General features: G+C 41.8%; 1 protein-coding gene across 3 annotated transcripts in view; it reads right to left on the bottom strand.

Moving 5' to 3' along the window:
• Positions 1-23,642, bottom strand: part of KLF7 (Kruppel like factor 7) — a 103,575-nt gene that overhangs the window by 6,702 nt on the left and 73,231 nt on the right. For all 3 annotated transcript variants that reach the window (XM_018060367.1, XM_005676426.2, XM_005676429.3), the window contains exon 3: positions 7,447-7,570. In XM_018060367.1, coding sequence (XP_017915856.1) covers positions 7,447-7,570 — 124 coding nt within the window. The remainder of the gene's footprint in view (positions 1-7,446; positions 7,571-23,642) is intronic.

Genomic DNA, 23,642 nt, shown 5'->3' with positions numbered 1-23,642 from the left:
GAAGAAACTAACGTAAAAGTGTTTTGGAAATAATCTGTGTCATGCTCACACACTACAAAGAACGATTAGCCTGTACTATCAAATGATGACACTCCTAACATTTCAACACCCAGATTTCAGTCTTAAGTTTTACAGTGGAAGCCCAGAAATGCTGCCTGTGATATCTGAAGGTCTATACAGGCACTCCACATTCAAAGGGAGGAAAAGCTCATGTTTATTAATAATGGTGTCATATGCAGGCATGTGCTTGGTGTTTCTCCAGTACTACCCTAGACTCAATGGACATAAGTTTAAGCAAACTCCAGGAGAGAGTGAAGGACCGGGAAGCTGGCATGCTGTAGTCTATGGGGTCACAAAGAGTCAAACACAACTTAGCGACTGAACAGAAACAACAATATCCTCAGCAACCTTCCATGGTAAATCTTCACACTCTTTTCGTGGGCAGGCATGTGGTGGGAACCGGAGGCTGGGGCCACACAGCCAGTGAGTGGCAGTCATTGGGTGAGAAGCCAGGAAGATGTGTAAACCCATTCTTTGAACTGTTTCTAGTACCCAAGGTTGGCCACTGAATCCCCTTCTCAGAGTGAAAGCAGTGGCTGTTTTGACTCCTTCCCCTTTCTTTTAACACCACCCACTTGATTATGCCCTGGGTAGTAACTCTTCCACATTCTCAGTTGTATGTGGCTAACCCACCTCCTAAGGCTGAAGTGATGGCCACAGTGATCTGCTGAGTGACAGTCATGTGATCCACAAAGGTCAACGAGAGCGAGTTCTGGGACATTTGCTGAAACTATTGGAAGAGAGATGCTGTCTTTCCACTGGGGCTTAGACACTAAGATAGGAGCTGCGGGTGTCCATGTGACCACAGGGGAAATAGCCTATTTGAGAATGAACTCAACAGAGAAAAACAGGCCAAGGGGTAGGAAGGAAGAGAGTTTCTAGTCCTGAGGACAACATCTAAGCACCTGGACTCAGCCAAGTGTGAAGACAAATCGAATTCTGTTCTTCTTAGTTATAGGAGCTAATAAAAAACCCTGGAAGCTAACTTAAGACTGAGTCAGGGTTCTCTACTTATAACTAATAGAGTGGCCATTTCTGCATCTCTGAGGCCTACATACAGTCTCAGGTTCTTGGGCTGGAATCCCAGGGAAGTCAGTGCATCAGACAGCAGTCATTCTGAGTTCTGGGTGTGAGTTCTCCCTCAGATCCAGCTCTAGAAACTGGTCTCCATCCTACCTGGGAGAAAGTCCCCAGGTCCCCTGAGACACTGCCTGAGACATCCTTCCAGTTCAAAACTCTAGTTGGTGTGTTAGCAAGCTGTTCTGCTCAGGTCAGCAAGAGTTCTTGTTCGGGGCAGAATTTCCCTGTATTTGTTCATTCCTAAAACAAAGAAAGAGAAAACCCCTGGCCCTATCTGCTGACCCCAGCACTCTCCACGCACTGTTTGTGTTCATTTCTCAGATACACATGCCAGATAGAACCTCAAGAAAATGAAGCAAAATAGAACAAAGTAAAATGAAAAAAAAAAAAAATTACCATAACAGGAACAATAAGGGTAGAAAGTGATCTAATTCAGTAACATATTGAATAGCAGTAATTCTAACCATAACTGCTTATTTCAGGCTCTGATTTGGTATAAGCAAGATACTCGAATAATTCCTTGGCATAGCATCTAAAGGGGATTTGATTTACTATAGAAGAGTGATAAATTTTCTTTAAAAGCAAGTACTTGATGTCACTGGTACAAGAAAAAGCAGTACAGCCTGCGGGGAACTTAGTATTCAACTGTCCTGTGCCAAGGGCACACTTAGTACTATCCACTGCCTCTTCTCTTTCTTTCCCTTTCTCCTTCCCCTCCTCCTTTCTTCCTTCTATCCTTTCTTCATCTCAACAGCAGAGAGAAAGAAGATCTAAGTCGGGAAGTTCTTTTTGTAGGTATTTCCTTTCTAAAGTTAACATTCTTACAAGAACTCCTTAAAGAAGGTATGATTCTTAGCCCCATTACCAGACAAGATATTCATCAAAAAGAAGCAAAGCCAAAATCTGAACCCAAGTAGCGTTGACTCCAACCCCATGCTTTCAGCCATACCCAGTTCTCAGGCTGAGCAGAAGGTCAAGCTGAACTGTCCATTTAAAGAATTGGTAGTAGGCAGAACTGACGGATGGTCTTCCCCAAACACTTGCACCTCATCCCCAGAACTTGTGAATATGTTAGGTTCAAAGGCAAAGGAGAATTAAGGTTGTGGGTGGAATTAATTTGCTGGTCAGCTGACTTTCAAATAGGAAACTTACTCTGGATTATCTGGGTAGACCCAATGTCACTGCAAGGGTCTTTAAAAATGGAAAAGGGAATTAAAAGAGAAAACCAGAGAGATGGAAGCATGAAAAGGACTCAATAACTTTGATGATGAAGAAATGGGGTCAAAAGCCAAGGAACATGGACAAAGCTGAAAGCTGGAAAAGGCAAAGAAAATGGGTTCTTCCCTTAAGCTTCAGGAAGGGAATGGAGAGCAACCCACATCTTGATTTTACCCCCAGGGAGATCTGTGTTGGATGTCTAACCCAAGGAACCGTAAGATGATAAATCTGTGAAGATAAATAAGGGTGATACTAAACTCGTGACAACTGGCAATGTCAGCAACTAGAAAACAAATCCAGAAGTTAATCTGGTCAAGCCTGAGCAGCAAGGCCCTGCAAGAAAGCCACAGTGCACGTACCAAGAACCCTGTGTGTCCAAAAGAGGCAAGTGGGGATTCAAGATGGTAAGGAGCAAAGCAGAAGTCTTTGCTACTAGTACAAAATCTTTCTCTTTTCTTTTCCACACCCTGAGAACATACGGGACAACGGTATTTTTTTAAATTAATTAATTTGTGGCTGTGCTGGGTCTGTGTTGCTGCACGTGGGCTTTCTCTAGTTGCAGCAAATGGGAGCTACTCTCTAGTTGAGGTATGCAGGTTTCTTACTGCGGTAGCTTCTCTTTTTGCAGAGCACAAGCATTAGGTCTCATGGGGCTCAGGAGTTGCTTCACGGCATGTGGAAATCTTTCCAGACCAGGGATCGAACCCACGTCTCCTGCATTGGCAGGTGGATTCTTAACCACTGGATCACCAGGGAAGTTGCATGGAACAACAGCATTCTTGATTTAGGACTTCATTTGAAATAACCACTCAGTACTGTATGTGTTCCATACTTGCATTCTCCTTTAACCAACTGCTTAACCTGTGCTGAGTACCTAGCAATCTGTACAAGCATCTATCTTTACTCTTTAAATTCTTTCAGGAAAAAAAAAAGTGAAAAACCAACCAATTCTTTAACATGGTATAAAATATGACCACACCCCTCCTGAATCAAACTAGCATCATTATTTGTTAAAATTCTAGGAAGTTCATGGATTTAGAATGAGATTGGGTCCCTCACCGTTGAGGTCTTATTTAAATCCAATATACCAGTAGGATACTTAGTCATGATTAATTTATATTTATTAAATTATACTTACTGAGTTCCACATAGGAATAGCAAAGTGGAAAGTAATAGATAAACTCTGCATCTAGAAATGCAGAATCTAGTCATTCTAAGGGTAATATACCCCCAGAGGGTATTTAGGACTGTACAGCAGCCAGGTGACCTTAAATAAGAAAGTTCTTAATGACTAAAATTTGTTTACTGCAGAGAACTAGTCAAACTCCTATTGTCATTTCTCTTGCTGATGAAAAAGGCCCCCTAAAGTCACATGGGCATTAAGCCAACAGCAACGCACCAGGGCCCCAAAGTGCTAGATATAGGTTGATGTTTCTCACCACCTATAAGTGGGCTGACCAAGAGAGCAAAGATCAAAATGCCTCCTCTAAACTTCCTAGGATTTTGGAGGTACTACCCTGGTGGCTCAGACGGTAAAGCGTCTGTCTACAATGTTGGAGACTCGGGTTCAATCCCTGGGTCGGGAAGATCTGCTGGAGAAGGAAATGGCAATCCACTCCAATACTATTGCCTGGAAAATCCCAAGGACAGAGGAGCCTGATAGGCTACAGTCCATGGGGTTGCAAAGAGTTGGACATGACTGAGCGACTGACTATAACCCTGGGAGCAGGCTCCTTGGGTTATAGCTGCATATGGCTACTTGGGGAAATAGCCCTGCTTACTACCATCAGAAGCCTCTTGCTCTATGGGCTGAGAAACAACACTCATCCCTTTAGCAGCTGATCACTGAGTGGGCTGTACTGCGTACTTTGATGGTAAAATAGCAGAAACACCTCATTGCTTTCTCCCCAAACCTGAAGCCAGAGGTCACAAAACTTAATGTCTTTAAGGCCAGGCAGATAAAGTAAATGGGTGCAATGGGTCACGAGTAAGAAACACATAGCATTTTAAAACCATTTGATTCTACTTCTGTGAATATAAAGAAATGTTGCTCTTCATTAAGAGGAGATAACTGGACATGCTACACGGCAACTGATGCTCTGCCTTCACACTGGGGAGACCGTGGTGAGGGAGGGGGAACAGAGTGAAATGAATAATCAGAGGACCATTACCACAGGCAGCTCCAGAAAATTATGGCCACCTGGGAATGTGAGTCCACTGTTACCAGATCTTCCAATTTTTCAAAGCCAGAAACAGAGATTTTTGTGACATTTAGCAATTTGAAATGTCAGCAAAACAAATAAGAACTCATGTATTTTTAAATTTACTCTATAGGCAAAATAAAAGTATAAGTTAGACTTGGTACCTGCTTTAAGGTCAAGAAACCCCAATCTTACTTAGTTCAGCCTCTAAGTAGATAGTCTGAGGGCTTCCCAGGTGGCGCTAGTGGTAAAGAACCCACCTTTCAATGCAGGAGACCTAAGAGATACAGGTTTGGTCTCTGGTTCAGGAAGACCCCCTGGAGGAGGAAATGGCAGTCTGCTTCAATAATCTTGCCTGGAAAATCCCATGGACAGAGGAGCCTGGTGGGCTATACAGTCCATGGGATCGTAAAGGATCGGACATGACTGAAATGACTTAGCACGTATGCCCAGAGGGTAGTCTGATTATTCAATTATATGAGACAAGAGATAGATTTCCCAGGCTCATACATATTGTGGCACCAACAGGATCCAGTGCTCTGCGCTAAGGGCTATAAATGTCCTCTTTCTTTGAAGGTAAAAGTCTTCTAAGGAATGCCAAGTCCGCGGTCACTCCAGGCTTCCCTTCCATCACTTTGGGACCACTCCAGCTCCCCCCGCCACCTCCCAGACCTGCTCTATTTTCAGCACAGTTCCTGCAGCTGAAGTACAAGGTGCTGCCTGTCAGGAGACACTAACGAGGCTCCACCCCCTGGTTTCTGACACTGGTGAAAAGCACTGACTCTGCTGCCACAGAAGTTTGAGCTACTCGCCAGCTGCCCCAAATACCATGTCACAGAGTTTGTACCATCTGCTCAGCAAACTTCTAGCTCCAGAAATCAGAGTATATTTTGATGAGGAAAATCAAGCAAAAGACTAACTGAACTACCCATCCCTGACATCTCCTACACTGAAATATCTGGTCAGTTTGAAATTATTTCTCCATGTACATCAGTCAGGTTTAATCCTAATATGTTAAGTGCTGGAAAGATGCATTGTTGTTGTTCAGTCGCTCAGTCATGTCTGACTCTTTGTGTCCCCATGGACTGCAGCATGCCAGGCTTCCCTCTCCTTCACCATCTCCTGCAGCTTGCTCAAATTCATGTCCATTGAGCTGATGATGCTATCCAACCATCTCATTCTCTGTCATCCCCTTCTCCAGTACAGACAGTTAATACTGCTTAATAACTCAGTTGACTTAAGAGGAATACGAAGTCTGGCAATTTCCCAAAAACAATTCTTTGCCTGTTTCCAAGGCTTATGGCTATCCATAAAGCATGATTTCCAAGTAATAGCCTCACCACCTTTCAGGGAAGGACGACTCATGTGTACCTACTACCACCACACTCTGATAACTCACAAAGGATATATCTTCATCCCCACTGATATAATGCCCTTCCTCAAAGGACTGTGGAGGAACATCAACATCACTGAAATATAATCTATAGGAGAATAGCTGCTGATTTCTATAAATTCAGGGGGACTTTGAGGTGAATGGGGCAGAAATGACAAACAGGTTGTATTTTGGAGTAGCAGAAGAGAGCTCTAAGGGACGGACAGACAATAGCTTCATGGAGTATACTTCCTCAGCCTTGGGGTGGGAGGTTATCTTTGGGCTCCAGGAGGCATGGGGGCTTTATTTAGTTCTTTGAGAATGAAGATAAGAGGAAAATAGGCTCTTCAGGAAAAAGGGGAAAAAAAAAAAAAGGGGAGGAACAAAGTGAATGCTTCTTTATAAGCATCTTAAAGGAGCACCAAGGCACTGGCCACCCATGAAACGTGGCCACTTTTGTCCTGCTCTGCACCAGAGGAAGGTCTGGTGAGGGGGCTGGGGGAGGGGCAGGATGCAAAAGCGATCGCATTTCCTCCACTGGAGAGCCAGGCCTCTGTGGACATCCTGCACAGCCCTCCTGCCACCCTGCGAGCGAGGGGCTGAGCCGGGGAACCCTGAGGCTTTCAGGGCTTTTATCGTATTAGAAGCATTTTTCTCATCATAACCGAGACCTTTAATATTGCATTAAAAAGATGGTTAATTTTCTTAAGCTTCCTTTTAAACACAGAAATAGGATTAGAAGGATAACACGCTCAGATGCAAGCCCATTATTTGATTACGTCTAAACCTAATCCTGCCTTCACCTTGGCCTGCAGAGTCTCCATTTTGGGGTTTATTGGTTGATAATGCCAGGGCTGTCAGATACTATTACTTGTGTAGTGTCTGTTGCTACGTGCTCTTTCTTCCACTATCAAATGCTGAAGGTTTGAAATTGAATTATAGGATGAGTTCTCAAAGCCTCACCATCTTTTAGACCTTTGTACCTACTTTCAAAGAAGAAAGGATGGCCCAGGCCCCCCAAAAGAATGGGAACTCTCTTCAGTAAATTCATTTCTAACAATGCTTCAAAGGAGTCTTATAACTAATTTCCCCTCCTTCATGCAGGCTTTCTACTTCTCACACTGAGAAAAACGGTATTGATATTAATAAAAAGATCAGAAACTACAGGCGACCATTCTCTCTAGTCTATTAATTTTCTTATTATACTAAAATTATCTGTCACATTATCCCCTCGAGGGTAGGAGTTAGGTCTCACTGATATCTAGAGACCATCATAGTTCTGGTGTTCATGAAATACTCATGTAACTGACCTAAGAATCCATATCATCTCTTAAATGTATGCAAGGAGGCACCCTTAATCTCATTGGTTTTCTCCATGGAGAAGTACGAGGCATCCCCAGGCCCGAGTCTCTTCGAGAGAGGCTTGTGATGAAGCCAGGAGCGCACAACCAACCCAACCTCCCACCCACTTCACCGTCTCCCTTTCCCTTCCCGCCAGCTTCTACGTTTCTTTACCTGTCGCAGTGGTTGCATTTAAAGGGCTTTGCACCTGTGTGTTTCCTGTAGTGCCTTGTGAGCTCATCGCTTCGTGCAAAACGCCACTCACACCCTTCCCATGAGCACTTATAAGGCTTCTCACCTGCAAGGAGAGATGGAATGACCATGGTCAGTGACAGGAACAACATGATCTGGGTCTGTTGCCTACTCTTCAGTCTTGGAAAAGGGCTATAAAATCATTCCTGAAAGGCTAAATTTCCTAACATAGTGTGTCACATTTTTTTAAGCCTCTTAGTACTTTTGTTGTTCTTTTTTTTAACCTTCAAAAGTGGTTTCACAAGATCTTCAAATCTAGAGCTGTCATTTCAGTTCCCAGAGTCAAAGCATTTCCTTTGACTGGAGAGGGATCAATTTTTATTTATTTTCTATTCTCTGGAGCTCTCTGACCCCCCACATTCCAAGCAGAAAGGAAATGTGCTATTTTCATCAGAACCACAAATGCTTCTAATTCTATTTTTCTCCAGAACCGAGAGTAATTTACCATTTCAGCCTTTTTAGTCTTCTCCCCTCTCTTCCCTCCTACCACAAAGTGTAGCCAGGCAGCTGACTGACAAGGCAAAGAGCTCAGGGCTCCCAGAACCTCCGTTCCTTCCAGTAAATGAGTGGATGGACACTCATGAGGAAAGGCTACAATTTAAGAGTAAAACAAAAAATCACTTAACGATTCCTGGTATTTATGTAAAATATAGTCACAAAAGTCCCATTTAAGAAGATCATCACTGAATGACTCCAGCACATTCATATGCGAGAGCGATACACATTATTACAAAATATTTTTAAAGTCAATTTGTAGAGCAAGGTTTCAGCCACGTTGAAGCTACTTAGAAGCATGAAATCCAAGCTCTGTGCTCAAGTGACCTTTTTGCACAGTAAATACAGATGGAGGAATATGGGAGAGAAAGTACATGACTTTTCCTAAGACCTTTTTTTTCTTTAACCCATCAATGTCTGTCACCAAACATGACAAATATTTACCCTTCCAACTGTATGGTGGGACCAGGTTTTTGGTCCCAATTGTGTAGGATAAGTTAAATTGCATTCTATTAACCCATATGAGTGTACTCCTGTAAGCATAGTAATGTTGAAATAAAATTTTAAAAAGCAAAAAAAAAAAAAAAAAAACAAAGGAGAAAAGAAAGTGATCTCTGAAATCTTAAGAGTTACTGAGCCCTGTCACTGAGAGACCTGTTAGCATAGAAGTCAACAGCCCTCTGAAGCCAACTTTCCTAGGCTCAACTTTTGGTTCTGCCCTTAACTATCTCTCCTTGGGCAAGATGATAAACCTCTCTGTGCCTCTGTCTTCTTCACAAATAATAGTAGTATGTACCTCAAAGGGAGAGGGTAAATTAATATACACATGTACTATATATTAATCAGAACAATGTCTGGCATAGATACGATTAATGTAACTGGCAAACAGTATAAACTGCCAAACCCAAAATTTCCAGATACACAAGTGCCGAAGTAGTACGGCTGCCCCATTATTTCTCCATTTTTAATAGCTCAATCTTTCACTAGGCAGCAGTTTAGGAGACCTTGCCCAGATACTATACTTGACCCACTTTCTTCTTTCCACCTTTCTCCTTCCCTTTAAACCTAACTACAAAGTGTTCACGATTCTTTATTTGTATCACCTAGAATTGAACCAAACAGGATTGAAAATTTTATTTCATTAAATCGGTGCCCTAGTGAGCCGCTGCTCTGTAAGGCCCATGGAGAAGAGGAATGAGAAATACAGGCATCTCTTTTCAACTGAACCAAGAGGACATGAAGGAGGGCCAGAGGCGCAGGAGGAAACCCATTCAGTTTTGGAAACCAGAAAAAAAAAAAAAAAAGAATCACTAAGCAGTGTTAAAAGTTCACCTTCTAGATCCTTACAGCCACAATTTTAGAAAAGTGTGCCTGCTGCAGAGAGAGAGGGTGAAGTGTGATGGGGTCAGGTCAGCTTCAGAGTTAGCACACCTGGGATCTTATTCTGTTTGTTACAGACACGAGGCCTCAGGGTCCCCATCTGTCAAATGGGGGTGAGATTCCTGTGTCTATTGCGAGGCTGACGTAAGGTGTTGTGTATCAGGCATTTCTGGAGCCTGGAGCAAGGTAAATGGTTAATCTGAACCCCCACCCCTCCCCATTAGCCTGCATTCTCAGAGGCGGCTGAGGAGACAGGTCTAAGTGGTGGTCAATACAAACTTCCAGGACTCAGGCTCCAGCCTGCTGAGCCTGGAGTTACTCTGGGCAACCGAAATATTGAAAAATGGGAGAGTCTTTTTCAGTCTGCAGTGTTACCTCAGTATACTGATGGAGAATGGACCAGAAAGACCGTGTCCTTTATATCTGCTCTGAATGAGTGGGATGTTGAAGGGGAACTAAGAGACCCAAGTTGGAGAGAGAAGTACCAGAGAGGACTGTTGGCATCAATTACTTAATGCTACTGATCACCCATGAGCCTCTGTTACTTCAAAGAAATCTGGCAAACACAATAACAAGAAATGGAGAATGAGGCACCAAAGACTTCAAAATTCCAAATGCCCCTTACGCCCAAAGGCCTTCATGTACAAGTAACATTGGAGGGTCCTGGAACCTTGGGTACCAAGCACAGCTCCAAAGCAACAACGAGGCATCTGGAAATGCCATGACATTCTGCAGCAACAAGCAGAGCCATCCAGTCCCCAAAATCAATCCCACAATCGAACAGACCCGTCCATCATAGGCAACCACACTCTGAAGGACACAGGAAGGACAGAGACAAAATGGAGATTAAAGCGGATGTCTTTGGGTTTTTTTTTAATTTCTAAGTGTTTGCTTTTTCCCTTGCTGAATTTTTAAAAATTAGTTTTGTTTTATGCTAACAAATAATGTCAAGGATTTAGTTATTTCCCAGAGGATAATGTGGATGCTCTGTTAATTCCCAGAACAAACCAAGCCACTCTGCCCAGTAGCTATTTCACAGCATGCTTCCAGTGGCCGTGTCCCTGCTGCAGCTGCAAAGACAGAAGCTGCAGGCAGCTGGACTTGGCTCTGAACCGCGTTGCCTAACACTGTCTCCTGCTTCAGCAGGCACTGCACAGAGCACCACTGAGGGCAAGCCCCCCGCCCTGCCAGTTTAGCCACGCCATGCTACAGCGATTCGTCAAGCTAGTTTTCCAACATCTGATTAATTAACCCACAAGTTGCCATTTCTGCAAATGCTCATAAAAAATTAAAATAACCAAGAAAGAACTCAACCAAATGAAGGAGTAGTGCCTGAAACAGGGGGAAGTTCAGAAATCAGAGGGACAAGAAAAGTAGAATGGGGAATACAATTTCATGTTTAAAGCTCACTAATACTGCAGGGCACGAATTCAGGCTTCCTTACAAAATGACCTCTGAAATGCAATGTGGCCCAAAGCAGAGTGGCCTTTTATTCAGTTTCTTACAGAGTAACTCTCCCTACATCGTGATCATCACATTTGGTTGATCAAAAAGTACCGTTACCATTGCCTTCTGAATATGCACCTCCAATACATGTAGATTAATCCACGAATTATATAAATGTACTAATGTCCTAATACGTTAGGACGTTATAAAACATACACTCAATATGGAAATTTAAAAGAATTAGGGCATTTAAATATAAACAGGGTCTTCCCCGGCGGCATAGCAGTAACGAATCTGCCTGTAATGAAGGAGACGCAGGTTCGATCCCTGAGTTGGGAAGATTCCCTGGAGAAGGAAATGGCAACCTACTCCAGAAACTCACCTGGAGAAATCCATGGATGGAGGAACATGGTGGGTTACAGTCCATGGGGTCACAGAGAGCTGGACAAAACTGAGCGACTAACCGCCCCCCCAACACACAAATATAAACAGAAGTTATCAAATTTTCTTCCTGCATTCAAAACGACAGTGTTGCACAACTGTACTTCGAGACCACTAACCTACAGGGTATATGAGAAGATCTTAGTTCCACGTTCACTAGTGTCTGTGCTTCCAGCGTTGGTCCCTACAGTCTGTTCTGCCTGCAGCAGCCAGAAGAACCCTTTGAAAATATAAATCGGAGCATGTATGTCTCTTACAGGGGACTTTAATCTTTCTATTTCCATATAGTTATTTTCTTTAACACCCTCTGGGATTTTATTTTATGCATTGAAAAACATTATTCTACAGAGGGTTCCACAGGCTTCACCAGACTGCTAAAGAAGTTCATGACCCAAAAAAGGTTAAGAAGAAATTAAAACGTAAATGTTCCAATGGTTTCCTACTGCTTTAAGGATAGAAGTCAAAAGCTTGTAAGGTCCTATTGTATAGAATCCCCATGATCTGCCATGGCCAACTCAATTACTCGTGCCCTACCTGACTGCTCCCACCTCAGAGCTTTTGCATTTGCTCCCTGCTCTGCCTGGAATGCTCCTGTTCCCTCACTGCCACCAGGTCAATGCTCAACTGTCTCCACTTCAGAGAGATCTACCCTCGGCATTCTCTGTTGAGCAGCAGCATATTCTGTCATCTTCTGGGACCACTTAGTTGCAACAGACTTTATTTTTTTGGACTATAAAATCACTGCAGATGGTGACTGCAGCCATGAAATTAAAAGACGCTTGCTCCTTGGAAGAAAAGTTATGACCAAACTAGACAGCATATTCAAAAGCAGAGACATTACTTTGCCAACAAAGGTCTGTCTAGTCAAAGCTATGTTTTTTCCAGTAGTCATGTATGGATGTGAGAGTTGGACTATAAAGAAAACTGAGCACTGATGCTCAGTTGATGAGCTGATCATTCTCACTGATGCTGAGAATTGATGCTTTTGAACTGTGGTGTTGGAGAAAACTCTTGAGAGTCCCTTGAACTGCAAGGAGATCCAAACAGTGAATCCTCAAGGAAATCAGTCCTGAATATTCATTGGAAGGACTGATGCTGAAGCTGAAGCTCCAATACTTTGGCCACCTGATGCAAAGAATTGACTCATCTGAAAAGACCCTGATGCTGGTTAAGACTGAAGGTGGGAGGAGGAGGGGATGACAGAGGATGAGATGGTTGGATGGCATCACCGACTCAATGGACGTGAGTTTGAGTGAACTCCGGGAGTTGGTGATGAACAGGAAGGCCTGGTGTGCTGCAGTCCTTGGGGTCGCAAAGAGTTGGACACGACTGAGCGACGGAACTGAACTGAGTCGCTTTGAAATGAGATTGCATATTGTTTGTGTGCAGTACTGTCTGCTTCCCCTAGGAGAGTATAAGCTTCATGCAGGCATCTCTTTTGTTTGTTGTGATACCAATAGTACCAAAATGGGGGCTGGCTCAACCCTGTAGAACACACTGCATGAATGAGGCATCCTTTCTGATTTGCAACAAAGACCCAAGTCCACACAGAGGAGCAGGAGGTCTAAGCAATCTCAGTCCCTCTCTATGTTCTGACCTGACTTAAGAGCAGAAAATGATTGCTGGCTTGTTTAAACCCGGCCATACCTCTGTGTCAGAGACCACAGTGTGAAACTCTACAATGGATTAAGTATTCCTTCACCATCATTGATCACTCCCCACTTCTTCCCTATCCACCTGAGCCTAAAAAAGGAGTATCCTGAAAATCTTCCTGTAACCTTCAACTCACGCCTGGGATCGGTCTCCTGAGCAACATCTCCTCTGGGAAACCATGTGCGTCATTTTATGGAATTCATTTGTAAAGGTTCTCACTGAAGATGAGTCTGGGAGAGTTTAAGTGATATGTCAAATGTATTGCACTATACATTTGCCTTTAAGACAAAGACACGAAGTATGAAGTATGAAGCAGGAAGTATGAACAGGTATCAGAATCTTGCATTAAAAGTCTCTTGAAAATAGACATTGCTAATGCATATTTTTTGCATTCATTTCCTGATCTGAAAATTTCAAGTTCCTAATCCAATTCCTAAGGAGACTAGGACCTTGACGTACCCAGGTTTCAGTTAAAACTAATTTCATCTATTTACTTTTCTTTTTTAAAAAAATGTAGCTACTAGATTTCTGTTGTCTAGGCATGTTAGGGTCCTAGTCCCCTTAGGACCTGAATTAGGAATTTGTAATTCTGAGGATCAGGAAATAGAAAAGCAAAATGGAAAGGAGGAAGAATACTCTGTAATGAGTTTATATTGCTACTGAGTACATCTAGAGGGAACCAGCAAAGACCTATCAATTGCTTTCACATCACACTCAGCAGCACTAGAGAATTTAAGCTACCTGGGGAATAAAGTCATTGAGAGAGAAAATGTCACTACGCTTTCTTAACATTGGAAAAAAGAGTAACCAGTAAACATCACTCCATAGTTTGACAATTCCTTCTCAGGGGGTACCTGCTACAACAAGAAAATACTCCAAGTTCTTAACTCTGCTTTGGAAAACTGTCTCAGAGTTCCTCTTAGATTCCAGATGAATCTTAAATACTTTCTTTAGGTGACTGATGGAAAAATGAGACAAGGACTTTATTGTCCATAATTTCAAAAGCATTTATTTTAATGACTACATAAAATAAAACACATACTCTTTTATTTACGCTATATGTTGATTCTTTTCATTCATTAATCACTTGCTCATCCAAAGGCCAAATAGATGCTACGACCCGAGTTACTGAATTTACAAAAAGCACTAGTCACTTTACAGAGCATGCAAACATTTACTCTATTTTTGTAATTTTTAAAACAACTAATAAAATAAAAACTGCCCTAGGTTAGGTTAAATCCTCATCGCTTGGCGTGCGTGTGTCCTTAGTCGCTTCTGTTGTGTCTGACTTTCTGCGACCCCTTGGATTGTAGCCCATCAGGCTCTTCTGCCCATGGGATTCTCCAGGCAAGAATACTAGAGTGGGTTGCCATGCCCTCCTCCAGGGGATCTTGCCAACCCAGGGATCGAACCTGCAACTCATGTCTCCTGCATTGGCAGGTGGGTTCTTTACCTCTAGGGCCACCTGGGAAGCCCCTTCATTGCCTGGATTACCACCTTAAAATGGTTCTTTAAAAATCTATAATTTAGAATTTAAACTTTATGTCCTTAAGTAGTTATAGCTCCTATTTTAGAACGTGGAGAGAGGTGAGAAAGGATTTTTACTTAATCCCACAACTGTTGACACCTGTGGTGTCCAGTGCAGTAGTTACGAATCATATATGGCTGTGAGCACTTAAAGTGAGCCTAAGGCAACTAAAGAGCTGAACTTTTAACTTAATTTTAATTAAAATTTAAAAATTGAAGCAATGTAAAGAATATTTCACACTTTTGGTTAGTTAATGTATATTGTTAAAATTATTATCACTATTTCTATTTACTTCTTGAAAATGTGGTTACTAGAAAAATTTAAGTCACATATAGAGCTTACATATATTTCTATTTTGGACAGTATGGGTTAAAATATATCTTCTATGTGGAATTCCCACCATTAATTCAAGTGTAAGGGCTCATCCTTTCTAAACTCTTCCCAATGCCCAGCCCCAAATTTACGTTACTACCCTGCTTTCCAGATTCACAAACCCTAACATGCATCATCACCAAAACATCTCATCTCTGTTCACGTGTGAGCAGGTCAAGTCAAATAATGAAACTTCTGATCTAACTCACTGATGGTGAAAATACCATCAGCCTCTTCAGTGTGACCATCTGGATGCAAGCAACCTAAATTATTGATTCTATTAATAAGATTCACTGAGCAATGACAGCGTTGGAGACTAAAGTGAAAAAGTCTCAGCATTAGAGGTGTTCCCAGACTGGGAAACCCCATGTGTACACACAGATAATACGAACCCAAGAAACGCCTGTGTGTGGATGCGTGGAGGAGACCATCCCTATGACTCTCTAGGACCATCAGGGTAGGCATCCCTTGATGTCTCAGTGAAACCTGAATCACTGGTTTGGTGGAGAAAAATGGACTAGACATCCAAAAACAGATGCTTCTAATTCTGGCTTTGCTACATATCAGCAATATGGCCTGTACAGTCAGTTAACTTCTTCATCTCAACTTACGGTTCTTGAAGTGAAGTGAAGTGGCTCAGTCATGTCTGACTCTTTGTGACCCCGCAGACTGTAGCTTACAAGGCTCCTCTGCCCATGGAATTTTCCAGGCAAGAGTACTGGAGTGGGTTGCCATTTCCTTCTCCAGGGGATCTTCCCGACCCAAGGATCAAACCCGGGTCTCCCGCATTACAGGCAGACACTTTACCATCTGAACCACCAGGGTGGAAAAGATATTTTAAAAGATCTGTCCTGCTTCCCTTGTCGTTACGAAGATTCAGTGGAATCCAATACATAGAAGTGATTGGTCAATTACAAAGTCCCAGATGGATAAAAGGTTTTGACGATGATGGTGATGTCAAAAGGGAGTTCACAGATGTGCAGGAGGCCAGGGAAGACTATGGGAACAGAGACCAGTGTCACCTCTACGTGCAAGGCAAGGGCACAAGGGCTCCTCCACGAGACTGAAGCTGGAGCCTAAGCATCGCACCAAATTACTCCTCAGACCCACCAAGCTTTGTGAAACACAGCCAGGAAATACACAGGATGAAACAAATCTTTGGGGACTTCTTCCCAGGTGGTGCTAGTGGTAAAGAATCACCTGCCAATGCAGGAGACATAAGAGACTCGTGTTCGGTTTCTGGGTGGAGAAGATCCCCTGGAAAAGGGAACGGCGACCCACTCCAGTATTCTTGCCTGAAGAAGTCCATGGACGGAGGAGCCTGGCAGGCTACAGTCCATGGGGTCACAAAGAATCAGACACAAATGAGCAACTAACATACTTTTTCCAAAACATTCCTTTTGGAGGTGAACTGTCAGATTCTTGGTGAATTTGTTTGAAATGCTGAAGGAAGAGTGGATTGGTCCTGTAACTGGTCAGCAACCATCACAGATGCTGGAGCTTGTACAGCTCTCAGCAATTAGAATTTTTGCAAGTGTATAACCTGTGATTCCAATATAAGTATTTTAGATACTGCAGCATGTCTCCCATAGCTCAGTTGGTAAAGAATCCGCCTGCAATGCGGGAGACCTGGGTTTGATCCCTGGGCTGGGAAGATCCCCTGGAGAAGGGAAAGGCTACCCACTCCAGTATTCTGGCCTGGAGAATTCCATGGACTATAGTCCATGGGGTCACAAAGAGTCGGGCATGACTGAGGGCACTTTCACTTTCCCCTAAGGCTAGGAGTATCACAATATTCTCAAAGTCAAATTGATTTTTTTAAAATTTCATCAAAATGTATATAGTATTCTAATATTTTCAGTGAGGTACAATTAATTCCATTCCCCCAACAAAACAAAAACAAACTCCTGAAACTCTTAAGAGAATAATTCTCATACTATTATAAACTCATTTAAAAATTCAGACCTCAACACTCATACCTTAAATTATATGTGCTCAAGTTTTAAAACAAGTAGTTTCTCATATTTTACTTGTGGGGATCTAAACTATTTTCTGGCAACATGATTAATGTTTTCTGTATTTTTTTCTTATTTTGCTTTGATTCTCACTGGTTTAATTTGGTTGTTATCACCCAATATTAATTTTTACAAATAGTTTTATCAGCTTTTTAAGGATAAATTCAAAGAAAGTTTAATACCAATTTGGAAACCGAAGTACATTTTAGTGATTACCAAAGTTACAATAAAGTTAAAAACTAGATAGAAATTAGGTTTGAAAAGTTGTTAAAACATTCGTCTCTTTCTATGTCACCATAACTACACGATGTGAATTATTTGAAATTAATTCATAGGACATTTCTTCCATTTAGCAATAAAGATATTACTCTGTAAATCAGGTCCCCACAATTCAATGTGATATTTAGGTAGGAATTTGATTAAGACCTATAAATTTCAAACTCATGGCGAATCTTCAATTTTCATATTCAAATATAAAGATAGTATGATTGCAAAAGATCTACGCAGGAACAGTCTATTACTATAACCATGACTAAAGTATTCATTTTTTAATCATTTTAAAAAATTTAATTTTAAGAATGACAAGAAAAACAGTGTAACTTTAGCCACAAACAACATTAACTGACATGAAAAGAATCACCAACCCACTGTAAGAGTAACAATATCTCTAATACAAGAGTGTGCCCTTCAGAAGCAAACCAACGTAGAACAGCACCCCTTCCCCCCAAAGATGCAACATGTTTCAGAGGCTGGGAACACAGGTGTAAAACTTCAAGTGAAAATCGGCAGGAATTTATTCTTCTTGTATGGAGGGAAGTAGTAAGACAAAGAGTAACTGCGGAGCACGGAGCTTTGAAGGAGAGTAGACCTGATATTGGGGAGGATTTGGGGGAGCCTGAGGACACTGGGAGAGGACTGTGTATCTGGGATTCATGGCAAAAACAGATATATGGAGGTCCAGTACCAGGGTGTAGGGAGGGGAGGCTGAAACACATCTGACCAGATCCCAGACACATGGCAGTCATCAGTTGGCACATATCACATCAGTTGATGATGCCCAGTCTACTGTCTTAGAATAACTGTAATTTTCCTTTTTTCCTAATGAAAAAATAAGCTAAAAACACTTACTATTAGAGTACAGAATTAATTTTCTGCTACACAGGTGGTATACATGAAAAGAGAGGAACCACTGGTATACAAAACCCGTAAAAGTGGATAATCCAAAAACCATGTTAGATCTGACTTTGGTAATTATCTAATGACTAGTGCCAGCATCTTGAATTTGTTCTGATTAAGCTAATGCAATCATTAATTGTTATTCCCTAATGTAGACGGTAGAGATGGTAGAGAGGTGGCCTAAGCAAATCAATATTTGATAACGTAATTTGCCTTAAAGCAATAAACAAAAAGGTAACTTTATCAACCCTCAAAAAGCCCAAATTTGATCATTTACATACAGGTGATGGAGACATGGGCCCTCCCCTGGACCAGTTACCATTCAAGTTTAATAGATTTGAATCCAATTCCCTAGAGATTTTGAGTCAAGATTTAAAACATCAATTTGTCTATATAACTTAACTCTCTTCCAAGATTAACCCCAGTTTTTTTTTTTCCAGAAACTGAATTTTCCCACTAAATAAAGCATCCCAAATATGTACCTTATCCAGGTATGAAGTTTAAGAAAAGACTAACACAAAAGGAAAATAGTTGTTTCTTACTTTGACAACTGATAACCTAAACAAGATGCTCTTCAAATACCACTCCCTGGACTTAAGAAGAAATGTCCACAAAACCATCTCACTTCTTTTTCTACCCTCATCTATCCACTACTCTTTCCACAAACCCCTCACTCTCCAACATCCCCAAGCAGCCCTCCCCAGCCCATCCTGCTTACTGGGATGTCATCTACTCAGGACATGTCTTCTACACGTCACCCCAGCCCAAGCATTTCTTCCCCTTAGAAACCTATAGCTTTGTCTGAGTTTTCATTCTCTGGCCACTTTTTGCTATTTCCTGTAGATATTTATCCTTTCATGCCTTGATCATTTACCCTACTTTTCCCTACCCACATTACATGGAAATTGCTTTTAAAGCAGGGACATCCTACACCTCCAACTCAATAAATTCAACTGAGTATCCAATGTGTGTCTGGGTACAGGGCTGGATGCTTTCTCACTTGCCTCTTCGTCATCACCCACTGTCCAGCACCAGCTCAGGCACGTTATATGCACTCAGTATGGCACCTGTTAATGAATGGGTCAGTGATCAATCAGAAATCAACAGTAACATACTGTCTTCCAGATGAACAAGCCCTAACAGGCTTTGTTTCCGACACACCTCATCTCTGTTTGCAGGTGAGCAGGCAAAGTTAAATAGCAAGACTTCCGGTCTAACTCACTGATGGTGAAAAATACCACTGGCCTCTTCAGTGTGACAACATGGATCTAACCAATATTAATTCTTGATTTTAATATGCACTGAGCAATGAAAATGCTCGAGATTAAAGCAGCAAGGGTCTCTGTGTCAGAAGAACTCCCAGGTGGGGAAGCCCTACAAGTGCACACAAATGACACAAGGCCCAGTGTGTCTGATCAGTGCGTGGATGTGTGGAAAAAGTCATCCCCAAGACTCCACAGAACCACTGGGGAAGGCTTCCCAGAAAAGAGACATCTCACTGAAAACTGAAGGATGTCGGGGACAAGGACAGTGGACATTTCAGGAAGCAGGAACACGAGATGCACAGGGCCAGAGATGGGGAACAGGGGGTTGTCATAGCTGAGGTGAAGGATGAGGATATGAAGAATTGCAAGAATGGCCTGAAGCGGTGGTAAGAACCACACCCTTCGGGGCCTTGATGACATACTACCACCCCCTCACAGGAGGCTGACTGCCTTGGGGACAAGGCCCATGTCTTTACATAGCCGGATCCTCAGAGCCTCATCTACTGTGCGGCACAAGGACCTCACAAAGCACCTTCTCGGGGAAGTGATTCTATGCCAGCTCTGATAGAGGTGGGCACCCCTTCCTCTCTGCTCCTGAAACTTCTTTTAGAAGAGTCTTATCTTACTACTTGAGTGATCTGTTTACATGCTGTAGCTTCACAGACTGGTCTCTTCAAGGGCAGAGGCTGGGTTTATTCACCTTAGTATTTCCAAGACTGAGAATACTGGAGACATTCCACACACTCTTGATGAATTTGACTGAACAAACATGCATCCTGTGACTAGTCCTTATTCAAATCTTCCTTCAAAACTCTGTAACCTAGATCCTCCTACACTCTCTTTCTGTTGCTCTGTAGTAGGAATTAGGAAGAAAACACAATGATTGAAGCTACCCATGGAGTCTATAATAACACACACACACACACACACACACACACACACGCACGCACCCACCTCCCCTCAAATCTGCAAACAATTCAGCACAAACATATTGACACCCACATATGTAAAAACACCCCCACACAATCTGTCAGCCTATATACCTCTAACCTCAAACAGTCTTAATTTTGTCTGTGCTAAACCCATAGCTACAAAATACTTTTCATTCTCCTACTAAATTTTCATCCTGGGACAAAAATGTCAATGCAATGTGACTTTATACTTTGGAAGGGAAAAAATGTGCAAGAATATTAAGATGAGGTTAATTTGACCCTACAGGCTTACTATGTCAAAGTTATTCATTTCCCAGTCACTTCATATTATGCCAACAATGCAATATTCTCATAAAATGCAAAATGTAAATTAAATTTCCATTCAGAACTTCTGGCATATCACAGGAACCTAGTTTTCCTGCAGTTATTTGGATTGTGCAATATGCTACAAACTAAAATGCACTCGGATTTTTTTTTCTTACCCTATTATACATTTAGAATTTCTGAACCCAAGTGCTTCATGCTTAAATGTCTTTAAAAGAGACTATTCTTAAGACTAAGGACAGAGAAGCAACAGCTTCTATATTCATTCCTTCTATATTCATTCTCCCCTTTTTTATCATAAGAGACTCCCCAGATTTTAGCTGGGCTCCTTACCATCTACAATGAGGATTCTATTTCCCAACTTCTTTGCAGTTGCATGTCAACATATAACTAACTTCTGGCCAGCGAGATGAGAGTGGAAGTGAAAAGTGCCACTCCATGTTGTACTTTAAAGGTTGGGACATCCTTTCCCATTCCCACTTTCCAAATAGCTGCATGAAAACTAGATGCCTGGAAAGCAGGCCTGGGAATAGCCATCTTGAACTGCATGGATATTGGCTATTTCTTAAGGGCAGAAACCCCAGGGATGGGAACCAACAGGACAGAAGGAGTCTGGGCTTTTGACTGCTTCTCAGAAAACACCTGTCTGGGAGCCTGGACTCAAAGAGAAAAAATCTTCCATCTTCTTTAAATCTCTGTTAGCTTGGGTTTCTGTCACAAATAGCTTCATTTATGTTCTTATTAATTTAAAGGGTAACAAAAACCAATGAATGAAAATGATACATGCCCAAATGGAAAACCCACAGTACAAACCTTATTTTACATTCCAATCTCACTTTTTTTTAAATTCAGAAAGGTTGCCAGAACTTCTGAAAATGGAGTATCATGCTTGCAAGTAGCGTAAAACACACACACAACACACTTATGTGTCGACTCACATACACGACTTGCAATCAGGAGACCTGGGTTCTAACCTAACTCTTTCTACTTACTATTTAATCTTAGAAAGTTACATACTCTCACTTTCTTCCTCTGCCAAATGGGGCTAATTTCTTTGGAGTTGGCCTCACAGGATCTCTATGAAGTCTGAGACAGATGACGTCTGGGCAAGTGCTTTGTATACTATAACACACCATGCAAACAAAGTTATTATTAAAATATTCCCAAATAAACTTCCTTCTTTATGCAAGGTGGCTCATACCAATGCTGAGTGCCCAGACATACCATCCTGGTAAGTAAACGGCCTGCAATCACCTGTTTCTACCTAAGATGGTTAGAGATCAGTGTTATAGTATTATGAGCAGACCACCTCCTAGGGCTCGTCTTCCATTTAATGATCAGAGATATCACCCTAAGCCCCTACTTCTCAACTGGTACTGTGTCATTGATTAGAAAGACAAAGTGTTTGGACCAAAGAGCAAAACCTTTTTAATAGAAAAATAGCTCATAGTCCATATATCACTAACACATGGTATGTATTTCACCATGTCTCACACCTCATCCACTGAAATATGTTCGACTTTTTCTCTTGGATACACGGATGGCAAAATCAAACCCTGATGAGATGTCTCTATTTCCCTTCCACACACACACACACACACACACACACACACACACACACACACACACACACACACACACACACACAGTAGGGAACCAAGTGAGAGAGAAAAACACAAAACATTTGTATATACAAACAGACAATAAATGTATCTTCCCTGAGAAAACATCTTGAATGATCATCCTGAGCCAAGACTTGTGGCCCAATTCTATCAGTCCTCAATTGATAATGATGGTTTATAAATCCTGGGGAAACAAGCTATTGGCTAATATGTACTGAGCACTCATTATGTGTTGTCACTTCAAGCCACTAAGGGCTATTCTCTACTTTAATCCTCTTGACAGCCCTATGAGATACAGGCCATCAACCTCCCCCATTTTATAGATGAGAAACTGAGAGTCCAAGAAATTCAGCCCAAGTTCACCAGCTTGAAAGTGGCACAGATTTAAACCCTGGCAATCTTACCTTCAGAGTCCACATGATACCTTCTATCTCACTCTGCCTCTTATTTAAATGCCAACAATAAAAATAAATGTTCATATTCCTTTTGGAAATATTTTCTGATAAAATACATCTTTCAACTGGAAAGAATGTCACAAATCTTTAGAGGCACCCACACAATAGCTGTTCTAACTATTTTAAAATGAATAAGTGAAGGAATATTATCTATTGAAACTAGAAGCCAGAGGTGTGAACCACCCCTTGTTCACTCCTGTCAGGTCCCATGGTCTCATCTTTAGCTCATATAATGCTACTACTCATTGCAGGACCTCTGTGTGGGGTGGGCAGTCAAAGTCGATACCACATATCAACTGCACCAGTGGTTTTCCACTTCATTCCCTTCACTTTCCCAAAAAAGCATCAGTTCAGCCCTAGATAAACCAAAATAGAAACCCCCAAGGCCAATGACAAGGGAGGACTTCACTCTTAACCCATACCTCTGACTTTCTGAAGGCCCTGCAGGTTCAAAGGTAGCCTGAAGAAGGCTCCATATTGGGCTGGTTCCTCCAACTCTTACCTTCTGGCACATCTCCCACATCTAGCCTAGAAAGCCAAAGACAGGTATCTGGAGCGTGAGTCCAGCTGGGGGAGAGACACAATGGGGAGAGAGGATCAGGCAGCGGCCAGACCGCTTGGTCCAATTTGGAAGCCATTTATCCCATCTGGCTCACATTTGAAATGTGAGCAATATAAATAAAGATCACTCTAAATGTAATATACATGTTGGGTATCAAAGACTTACTATGGAAAGACATGTAAAGTGTTCATTAATAAATGTTAATATTGATGATGTGGAAATTAAAGTCTAGTACTAAAATTAATTAGTATAGTTAATCACTTTTTAAATAAAGTACACGTGGTTTGTATTACATATTTCTATCGGACAGTGGTCTCATACACCACGTTTAAGAATCTGGACAGGATCCTAAAAACAATGGCAGCCACTGTGAGCTGTTAAGCAGAGGCATATAGCACAATCAGATTTGAATCTTTAAAATATCACCCTGACTACAAAATGGAGAATGGGCT

Source organism: Capra hircus, chromosome 2, assembly GCF_001704415.2.
Source record: "Capra hircus breed San Clemente chromosome 2, ASM170441v1, whole genome shotgun sequence".
Classification (NCBI taxonomy): domain Eukaryota; kingdom Metazoa; phylum Chordata; class Mammalia; order Artiodactyla; family Bovidae; genus Capra; species Capra hircus.
Note: the sequence above shows the minus strand (reverse complement) of the source record. Positions and strands in the feature narration are given on the sequence as shown.